Source organism: Sinocyclocheilus anshuiensis, unplaced genomic scaffold (assembly GCF_001515605.1).
Source record: "Sinocyclocheilus anshuiensis isolate Anshui unplaced genomic scaffold, SAMN03320099.WGS_v1.1 scaffold91, whole genome shotgun sequence".
NCBI classification, from domain to species: Eukaryota; Metazoa; Chordata; class Actinopteri; order Cypriniformes; family Cyprinidae; genus Sinocyclocheilus; species Sinocyclocheilus anshuiensis.
This window is the reverse complement of record NW_015552636.1, coordinates 1,836,321-1,847,655: the sequence shown is the minus strand read 5'-3', so window position 1 is coordinate 1,847,655 and position 11,335 is coordinate 1,836,321. Positions and strand designations below refer to the sequence as shown.

Here is an 11,335-nt window from a genome sequence, read left to right as displayed (position 1 = left end):
TCACGAACAGCTTGTAACACTCCAAAGAGAAAGGAAAACTTGAAATCGCATCATATGACCCCTTTAACTTTCTCCCTCTAAGCTCAAAGCTCTTGTGCTGGAGAGCTTTATGCAGCATTAATGTCATATTTGCCTTATGGTTTCTGAGTGAATGTTTCTGTACATATGATTTCTGTAGCTGCAATTCCAGGTTGTAATCTTTGTGTTGAAGTCAACATGAAATCAAAACCATCCTTACTGTTGACTTTAAGCGCACAAAAGCACATTCTCTGCTGCTTGATCTGATTGTTTATGACTTCAAAACGGTGGATAGTATGATCTCCTCTCATGGCAATCTAGAGGCTTTGTTTGCATGGCTGCTGTTGCTATAGTTCTTCTCTTTGGGGTTTTACAGCATTTAAACATCAGCAGCGTTTAGAAGTAGCTGACACATGCTGCTTTCTTGGAAAGTGTCTCAAGAAACGCTGGGAGAAAAATAAGCTCATTTTAAGGAGTAGTTCACCGCAAAATGGAGATTCTGTCATTATTTGCTCATCCTCATGACATTCTAAATCCATACTGCTATTTTCTGTGCCTTATGAAAAGGGAAAAACTTCACAGCAGCTTTAGTAAAATAAACAAAAACACCAGAAAACAACCTTAAAACTTGTAGTTTTTAGATAAATCAAACCTTTAAAGGGATAGTTAACCTTCATCATTTACTCGCCCTCAAGTTTTTCCAAAACATAAACATAAAAGAAGACATTTTGTAGATATTTTGTTGGGGCATACAATGGAAGTCAACAAGGAAATTCATACAGTTTTGGATCAACATTTTCATTTTTGGGTGAACTATCCCTTTAACCTCTTAAAATCTTTTATGCGTAGTATTCTACTAATATGTTGACTAGGTTTTAAGGCTGTTTCTGAGGTGAGGAACACACACTTAGATGAACCGTCAGCGCAATAAACTAAGTGTCAGCAGCAGAAAAGCCTGTAATTAGGGCTTTTATTAGTTCTACAACCTTCATCACACCCAGAATTAGTGAACTTACTAACACACCCATGTCCTAGAATGTAAAATGGCAAAATAATGTGAGATTTCTCAGGTCAGGAGGTTTGCGATTTCCATTTGCTCGTTTTTGCTTCAGTTATTGGTAACCTCAAGGAGGTTATAAACGCTTTATGAAAGAGTTTTAGACCACAGAAAGCTGGATGAAGCGCCGTTCTTGTTGCTAATCATTTGATTAGTTCAAATTCTTGCCTGGATTATGGGAATAAATGCATTTAATGTGTATTTGGTTTATTAAGCTAACTCTTCCAAATCCACATAATGACCCAATCCGTACAGATTCCAGTGGCGTTGGTCACTGCATCGCTCCGATTTAGAGCTCATATTCCACTTGAGTAAGCAACTAAAACAATGACCTGATTGTCATTTGTGCATTTTTACATCAGCTGCATTTATTACCTGTATTCTACACAAAGCTTCTTATTTCTGTCTTACAGGATTTGTGTTGTTTGCTGCTGTATTATTAGTCAGGATTTTTCCTAATTATTTCAATTAGAATGTTATTCAGCAAAACATAACAAGCTCATTTGGAGAGATTGTTTTGAGGAATAGATGTCATAATGCATTACGGATTAAAAAAAAATGTTTCCCTTCACAAAGACCATGTTTGATCTAGTTTCATTGTACAGTAAAAGAAAATAATGGAAGTGAACTGAGCTACATCAACGTTTAAAGTCTTTCTGATGTGGCATTCAGTTTGCATTGAACAAACCTCCGAAGAAGTAGAAGCTCTGCGGCTATAGAGGGTATTAATGTCAAGATGCTGCATTAGCAGTGGATGCTTATTACCACAGTGCATCTGACATATTGGAAAGGTCAAGATCCATGAACATGAATTAACAGCAACAGGCAGCAACAGTCCAGTGCATCAGATTTTCATAAGATTTGGTTTGTCATAAACGTCACACAGTTCTGCATATTGAAAAGTCACGCAAAATCAAACGAGAGTTGGTGAAACGCTCTAGTAAAATAATATGGTGAAAACCTTGACATCATAACCAAACTAAGCATGCTTATGAGGTCACATGACTGTCCCAAACATGACCTCCCCAACAATAGGCTTGGTCTAGACCTGGAATGTGACTGAGAGGAATTCTGCAACATGTATGTCACAGACATGAGCGGAATGTTGGCGTGATGATGTCACAGTGGTGTTTTGTCTTCTGGCGCTATGCAACCGTAAGAATCACTTCTGAATCACATACTGATATTGGCGTCATCTGATTCACACTGCCTTCACTTTGACAGGATTTATGTAATTACAAGATGACTAACATGAGCTGCTCACATCCTCAGACTCGTTTCTATGGCAATGTTCATCATAATAACACTAAAATTAGTCATGTGTGGCTTTATTGATGACAGCGGAACACTTAAAGATACTTAAAGCAAAATACTAAAGAAGACGTGCATCAGGTTATTGGCTAAACATTTATTTACATACATGTGTACACTATCTATCTATCTATCTATCTATCTATCTGTCTGTCTGTCTATCTGTCTGTCTGTCTGTCTGTCTGTCTATCTATCTTTGCATTAACACATTATTATCATTATAAGTAAGCACATTTTCCAAAAAAAACATCATTAATGCACTCGGATGTTTTACTTTTAAACTTTTTTGTAATTGTCCTTATACTCAGTGTTCATTGTTTTATATTCTCATAAACAAAAATAAATACAAATAATTTTATTTTATTTATGTGATTTTATTTCATTTTAAAAGTTTGACAAAGATTTATTTCTCATCCGAAACTTTGACATAACACAGCATAAGAGGAATTAGTACACTGAGAGAAAATTTAAATAAATTTAAATAAATAATACATTTAAATAAACAAATTTAGTTGACTAACTTTCAACATTTTTTTTTTTATTATTAAATGTAGCTAAAGTAAATTGTTTGCAACCACTTACCAAAAAAAAAAAATAGTATAATTTTTTTCAGTGTAATGGCTAATGGGATCGATCTGCACGTCCTATTTGAAAACTATCATCATAGAGAGCTTTCCATCCAAAGTTTAAAGTGATTTCTACTTAATGTACTTAAGGAAATTAGTATTTGCTTCTAGAATAAGGTTTTGAGAACCGGTCATTAACAAGACCCTCTCCGCTTTAGAGTTGTTCAGCAAGTTATTAACATTCCCTCATGGCTCAGTAAATGTCTCGTTTCATTCACGCAAGCAAGCCTCTGCTCTTCAGAAACCCGGGATTTCTAGCCTAATGAATGATTTATGCAGAAGCGTAGAGTCTTTCCACAGGCGATCTAGGATGCTGACACAGACATTACAGCAGCTGCTCCAAACAGACCCGTAAAAATACACCAGCTGCATCTAATGCTGATTTCATAATGGCTCTCTTACTGTTGAATTCCAGCGAATGAAACCTTTCTGTGAAGGCGCAGATGTGAATACCGAAGAGAACGAAGGATTATTGCGATCATGGCCACACCTGAATGATAAAGTCAGACTGGATGGCTCACACACACCACACCAGTGTTGACTCAGCTAATGGCACAGTCGCTTCATTATTTAAGATGTGAAGGCAACACTATAAAGAGAGTTTTAGTTGTGTGAATGGACACTTCTGAATTGACATTTGCTGGATTTTAAGGTGTTTGTCTCTAAGGGCTGAAAAGCAGATTTAACCTTCACAACAAAAACGTAGGAATTTACGCTGCTTTGTAACGTCTGGATGACAGAGATCTTTTGAGACCAGATCAAATCTGATATTGAGTAAGTTTGAGGAATCCAGCTCTTAGATATTAAGGCATGCAAACAGATATTTGTTGGTGGCCTTTAGCTTGTCATACATTCCCGCCTTAATCACAAACACACATCTACCAATCAATGTTTGCAGAAGATCTCTCCACCTGACGATTTATAAATATGATATGTATGTTGAGAGAACACGTCTGTCATTTGCTTTTTGCTTTGCAAGTGATTTATTGTCCTCTGGTTTTCTGTGCTGAACATTTATGCTGCTTCCTGATTCACATACTGTCCATCCTAAATAGTATTCAAAATTAAAATTAGTATGTCCCAATTTGTAGTATGTTGAAGTGCAGATCCATGCGCACTCTAATGGCTAATGTTGCCCACAATCCATTGCACATAGGACGAGAATTCAATTAGAACTACAAACACAAATAAAAAGTGTTAAGAACTACAAATATGGCAGATATGTGAGGCCGATGGTTAAACGGAGGTTTAGATGAAGGGGTTTGAGTGATTAATAATCAGTATCTAAAGTGGCCGTGTAAATGGTGAAGATGCAATTATGGCGAAGTATTACAGTATGTCCCAAAGCTTGCCTACTATACAGTAAACACTCAGAAGTATGTACTTTTTCTGCACAAAGAGTACATACTTTTAGGGCGTGATATAAGTAAGCGAATTGGGATGCAGCAGTTGCATTTAACATAATTTTGTCCAAAGCAGAGAAAAACAATTGCCAGTCGCAAGTTTACCTCTGTAATTTGCGTCAGTTCAGAGTGATACAGGAAATTATTCTAAACTGGTTTCATTGGGAAATGATTAACGTGAGGCTGACAGAATGCACATAAAACTATATTAATAATTGGCATTTGGTTAAAATGATCCAATAACCCACTAGGCATATGTAACAAACAGAAGCAGAAAGTTGTTTTAGAGGGAGCGTGTGTTATTTTGATTAGAGATTCTTTAGAAGAACTTGCCCTGATGATTCATGCGCAGAAACATCAAGTTGCATCTCTAAATTTATCCCCTTTAACGCATTAAATAAACAAGCCGACCTGAGCAATCGACTAGCCTACCGTCTTCCCCTTCATACATTCAGGAACTGAACATGAACGCACGCATGTAGATCAGCTTTTGTCCGTATGTTTGCGAATGTTTTTAAGCGTTTGAGCTGGGCTTATGAGCTGTCGTGAGAGCTCGTTTAACATGTACAGCTGCACTAAATGTGTTTGGAGTCTGAGTATGGCTTTGTCATTTTAAGAAAGGAACGTTTTTAAGAATATTATTTTTGTGTCTAGAGATTCTGCATAATGTTTGAATATGAAACATGCATGCGGCTCTGACGCTCAGATTTACAGCACACACGGGATTCCTGTGGGCTTGTTATGTTTGCCATCGTTTCCGTCTGCCAACTCCACCCGAGTGCTGCTGCGGTGCTGTGAACTCACACTGAGACACACACACACTGGGGTTACAATGGGCATATATTGGGCGAAATAAAATCTTTCTCTTCTCTGCATTTCTCCTCTTCTTTAGCTTGCTTCCTAATCTGGTTATCTGATAAACTGGCATTGTATATTACGAATATTGTTGCTTTTTGTTTTGTAAGTCACTTTGGAGAAATGCATCTGCTAAATGCATAATGTAAATGCAATCCACTTTATTTCTCTCTCTGTCTTGATTTAAATCCAGTAACCCATTAAAAACTGCTAATGCAATCAGTTCTGTGAACAAGTAAATGAATGAGGTCAAATACTCTTATGCACTAAAATGCAGCAGGATCTGTATGTCAGATTTTAGTGTGTTTGTGAATCTTTCTTTACAACTCAGACTGATATTTTGTTATCTAATGCTGCAGTGACATTCAGAGATTTTAGCGTGGCTTTGGAGTCCAGATACATTTTGGGGCCGCTTTGGGGCTGGAAAAACAACTGTGTCGTTGGAAAGAAAGGTCGCAGGCTGTGTTGAGTTGACGTCAGAGTCACTGCCATCATAAACACGGACACACACACACACACGGACACATGTACACGCTGAGAGCTGTGAGGACCAGACCAGACTACAGCTGAGAATTAGTGCTAGTTGTTAATAGTATATAGAATTATTATTATTATTATTGTTGCCAACAGCCTTTGCTCATCAATCTTTGCCTTTGCAGGTTTGTGTGTTTGAGTCAGCTTTAATATTCAGTTTTATAAATATATATACTCTTGTCTATTTGTAATCTTTACTTTACTATTAATAGCACTAGTGAATAATTATTGAAACTTTTACAGCAGCAATGTTTTGATTTTGAAGCAATAAATGCATAGCATCAAAAATAAATTTGTTACAAAACATCAACATTATTTAAAAAATAAAAAACAATAATTGGTTGTATATATTACGATTGTAGTTGTTTTCAAGATGTTAATAATTAATTTAATAATAATTTATGCATTTAGCAGACGCTTTTATCCAAAGCGACTTACAGTGCACTCAGGCTATAAATTTTTTACCAGTATGTGTGTTCCCTGGGAATCAAACCCATGACCTTTTGCGCTGCTAACGCAATGCTCTACCACTGAGCCACAGGAACATGTTCATGTATATTATGTATTAATTGCAGCCTAACAATCATTTAGTTATTGTGTCAAAAAAAATATTTTTGGGAAAAAATATAGAAGTTTTAAATGTAAAATTCTATTCATATGTGTATTCTGACAATTAATTTGAATTTATGATGATTTTATATGTATTTAAAAAAAATGTAAGTCACTCTTAATAGCACTAGAGCCAAATTAATGAACCTTTTATGGAAATTAATTTTGAAGCATCAAAACAAAGAATTGAAAATTAATGTGTGAACATTTAGAACAAATTTTAAATTCATACATATTTAATCATTATTATTAAGTTATGTATTTCAAATATTATTTAAAAAATAATAATTAGTATATATATATTTTTATATATGCTATGATTGCTGTTATATATTAAGATATAAGATATAATATTTAGTTATATTATATAATATATAGCTATATTAAGATATAACATATATGTTAAGATATATTAAGCTGTATAAGAGGAATATATTCATTATGTATGTATGTTATATATTCATTGCTGTAGTCTAATGATCATATAGTTATTATTATGTTAAACAGGGCTGGGTTGTGCATATAAATTATGGGAAAAATAGTGTGTGTGTACTTGCATACATTCAAATATACATCACGTCAACCACCGAAGTGATTTCATGTCTTGCATACTGAGTTTGAATGACGTGTCAAATGTCTTTCCATCTCATCACGCTAATGTTTTATTTTTCTTTCTCTCCGCGTCTGCAGTCTCCACATGTATGACCTCCTGTAAGAGGGTGGCTCCGCCTCCTGTTCCCCCTCGAACCACCTCCAAACCCTTCATCTCCGTCACCGTGCAGAGCAGCACCGAGTCTGTGCAGGACTGCTATCCCGACCGCAAGAGCGAGGTAAACAGCCAATCAGGACGCAGCAACTCCTCCGACAGCCTCGACAGCCTGGCCAAAGGGTCACGACCCCAGCTTCCTGTAGCGCCGCCCCGTGTACCCCAGGCCGTTGTCATCTCTCCCAACGCGCTCCGAGAGTCCCATCATATGCAGGTGAAGGGGGAGGCGCTCGCTGCGGACGAACCCCCTGTAGACCCCGTCCCGAGACGGAAACTCTCCTCCATTGGGATTCAAGTGAGTTTACTGAGCTCAGGCTGTCACACACTTGAATATGAGTGGATTTTAGGGTTGCATACCTTCTTTAAAGGGGTCATATGACTAGGGTTGGGTATCGTTTGAATTTGATAAATTCCGATTCTTATCGATTCCCAAAAACATATGAAGAGTGCATTTGCAAAAACAGATAACTCCGTTTTTAACAATTCTCAGAAATCATGTTTTTTCATTGTGCGTTCCAATTAATCTCAATCAAACTTTAGTTGGGTTATTTTGATTAGGTTAAAAAATAACTAATTATTACAGCTAACTAATACAATAAAACAATAAAAACATGATTACATAATAAAAAACATGATTTTTTGAAAATTTAAAAAAACGGAGTTATCTGCTTTTGCAAATAAACTCTTCATATTTTATTGGATTGTACTGTTTTTAATGTGAATAAACAACGGTTTTATTTAGAGGTGTTTCTAACTGATTTATTTAAAAATGTATCACCAGAATGTATTTTAGAATTTTTGTCTAGTGTACATCTGAAATGTCTTTTATATTAAGCTTTTGTTAATTTGATATCTTGTATAATTTATTCAGAGATAGCCATGAAAATTGCCTTGATGCTGGCATGGCGGTAAAAAGTGAATAAATAAATATCAATTCCCAGATTCGATTCCAATGTGGTTAAAAAAAAAAGATTTAGATACATTTAGATATCAAACATATTTATTCTGTCTCTTTTTGCAAAACATATTTAATTGCTGCTGAATACCATGAACATAAAAATCAGCCGGCTTCATAAAAACTGGGCTCAATTAAGAGCTGTTTGTGTGCAAAATAGAGCTCCATGATTCTGGATAAATTGAAGCGTTTTTTTTTTTTTTTTTTAATGGAGGTTGTAGTTCTCTCACAAGATGAGTAAAAATCTCATAGAATTTATGAATGGAATGATTCAACGACTCACTCGAGATTTAGTTTCATTACTGGATGAATCAGTGTTTTTGAATAAATCTTTTGAATGAATGATTCAAAGACAAATACATTTTTGATAAGCATCTAAAAAAAGTTGCACACACAGGAATTTATATGTTAATTTTGCAACAAGTATCCGATTCCTGACCTTGAGTATTCAATTCTGGAATTGGAATTGATTTTCGATTCCCAACCCTACTCATGACGATGCTAAAACTAACATTATTTTGTGTATTTTGTGTAATGCAATGTGTTTAGCGGTTTAAGGTTCAATAACACATTATTTTCCACATACCGTACATTATTGTTGCTCCTCTCTCTTCCCCGCTTTTCTGAAATGCGTAGATTTTTACAAAGCTTATCGTTCTGAAAAGCACGGTGTGCTCTGATTGGCCAGCTGTCCAGTGCATTGTGATTGGCCGAATACCTCAAGCATGTGACGGAAATGTTACGCCTCTTACCATATTTGGAAACACACAGCATCTCCACGACAACAAAATACTACAGCGAGAATAAAAGTTATGCCTTCTTTCTTTGCGTAAACATTTGGGCGGTGTTATGCAAATCGTCCAACACAGTGATGTAGACATGTGGGGGCGTGTTTGAATGAGGTGTTTTAGGAGGGCGTGGACGAGTCTTAACTTTTATAAAGAATATCTCTTTGGGTTTGAGACTTTAATCTTTGCGACTTTATGGATCTTATATATGCACGAACAGCTTGGAACTCCAAAGATGAAGGAAAACATGAAATCGCATCATATGACTCCTTTAAGTTGAGTGCTGATATTTCACCGCTGTTTGTAGGTCGACTGCATTCAGGAAATCCAGGCTAAAGTAGAGACGCCACCGCTGGCCAGATTCCAGTCGATCGGAGTTCAAGTGGAGGACGGCTGGACGTGAGTTTGTTTCACTTCCTGTTTCTCGCTCGCTGTATAATAAACCTCGTCTCAGAAACAGAACTCAACTGTAAGCAGCCACTTTTTCAGCAGCCTTGGCTTGGTACTGGAAGTATTTTTCCTCATTCAGTTTTTCTATTAATATTTTAGAAGATTCATCAATAAAAAGAGTCTTGAACCAAACCAACCAGCTCTGTTTTTGAAAATCAGAACAAAAACTGTGCGAGACTATACAATGCAAAGATTGCAATAACATTATTGTAATAATGCAATTATTATATAGATATGTACATATCAGTAAGATTTATTTTTTACAAGAAAATAATACTTTTATTCACCAAGGAAGCATTAAACTGACCAAAATGACAGTAAAGGCATTTATAATTAAATTATAATATAATTATACAAAAGTTTTCTATTTCAAATAAATGTTGTTCTTTTGAACTTGCTATTCATCAAAAAATCCTGAAAGAAATGCATCTCGGTTTCTGTGAAGATGCCAGAATCCTGAGCCAAGCTGTACTCATATATTTTCATGCTCCGGCTCAAATATGGCCTAGTTTCTGCTGTTTAGTGCAGCGTTAAACAGAATCTAATGGGAGACTGTGTGTAGTTAAGTGTGTATAAGTGACGTCATTTGACTCATAACTCTGTGTGTGTGTGTGTGTGTGTGTGTGTGTGTTTGTGTGTGTGTGTTAGTTTCAGTCGCTCCAGTAGTATGGCCTCTCGGCAAGAGACGGACTCAGACACGCAAGATCTCTCGCTCACATCGCTGACGTTCCCATCCAACTCCAAACACACCGAGAAGAAAGTCATGGTCAACAGCGCCAGCCAGTCGGTGGACTCTCCTCCGCAACTCTCCCTCGACAACGGTAACCATGACAACGGCGTAACGGTGACAACCAGCGGCCCCTCCCGACAGATCCTGACCAATCGCTCGACCACGCAGAGCAGCTCCTTGTCCTTCTCCGAATGGTTTGTTAGAATAGGACGATATTTGGCCGAGATACAACTGTTTGAAAATCTGGAATCTGAGGGTGCAAAAAAAGTCTAATGTTTTAAAAGAAGCCTCTTCTGCTCAGCAAGGCTGCATTTATTTGTACAGTAAAAAATACATGCCTGGTTCAAGAAGGGGGTCTCAAAAATGGCCAACAAATATTATTTTACTAACTTATTAATTTTAAGTTAAATTGTGATTTGCTGGTATAATGTCTACTAGAATGTAAAAAAAAAAAAAATTCAGTGTTAAGTAAATATTTTTAAATTGTAGTTTTGTAATTGATTTTTTTTCTTTGATAATCAAGACAAAACCATAAAAAGCACATTTTGGCTATTTAATTTATGCAATCGTGAAAAACATTGGCAAAATACATGGGGGAAAAAAAACATGAAAAACCGTTAGGTGTTCGATATTCGACCCAGTGTTTCATTTTGTTCGGCTTCGGCCAAGAATTGTCATTTCGGTGCATCCCTAATATATATATAAATATATATATCCCTAATATATATATGACAAAATATTGTACTATATTAATATTCTATATGTTAGACCAAGAAACTAATAACAATGTCAAAAGCACATAAAAAAAGTAATAAAACTTAAGCTAAAATTAAAAAGTAAAACTGAATGTATTAATATACTAAATATTAGATGAAAAACGTAAAGGACTTAAAAAAAAAAAAAAACTAAAACTTAAAAGTGTTACTGAAAAAATAATTTTGTTGAAGTACTATAATTACTAAAACTGAAACAAAAAGAAAAAACAAATTCATGCTAAATAGAAGTATTAAAAAAATTAAAATGACTGAAACCTAAAATGACTAAAAACAGAAAATATAGAAATAGGAGCTAATTCAAAATATTAACAAATACAGTAGCAGTATATAAAATGACTCCAATAACACTGCTGTAGGTGATTTCAGGGGGTTTTGTGATTTCATTAGTAAGTTCATTAGTTAGACCTTTTGAAGTGGCTCTGTCTCTGTCTCTGTCTCTGTCTCTGTCTCTCTCTCT

At 35.7% G+C, this 11,335-nt stretch overlaps 1 protein-coding gene across 1 annotated transcript in view; it reads left to right on the top strand.

The window, feature by feature from the left end:
* The window catches only part of LOC107666670 (disks large-associated protein 4-like), a 39,093-nt gene that overhangs the window by 22,549 nt on the left and 5,209 nt on the right, over nucleotides 1-11,335 (top strand). Inside the window, exons 10-12 of the mRNA XM_016458089.1 lie at nucleotides 7,104-7,474; nucleotides 9,230-9,321; nucleotides 10,021-10,300. Coding sequence (XP_016313575.1) covers nucleotides 7,104-7,474; nucleotides 9,230-9,321; nucleotides 10,021-10,300 — 743 coding nt within the window. The remainder of the gene's footprint in view (nucleotides 1-7,103; nucleotides 7,475-9,229; nucleotides 9,322-10,020; nucleotides 10,301-11,335) is intronic.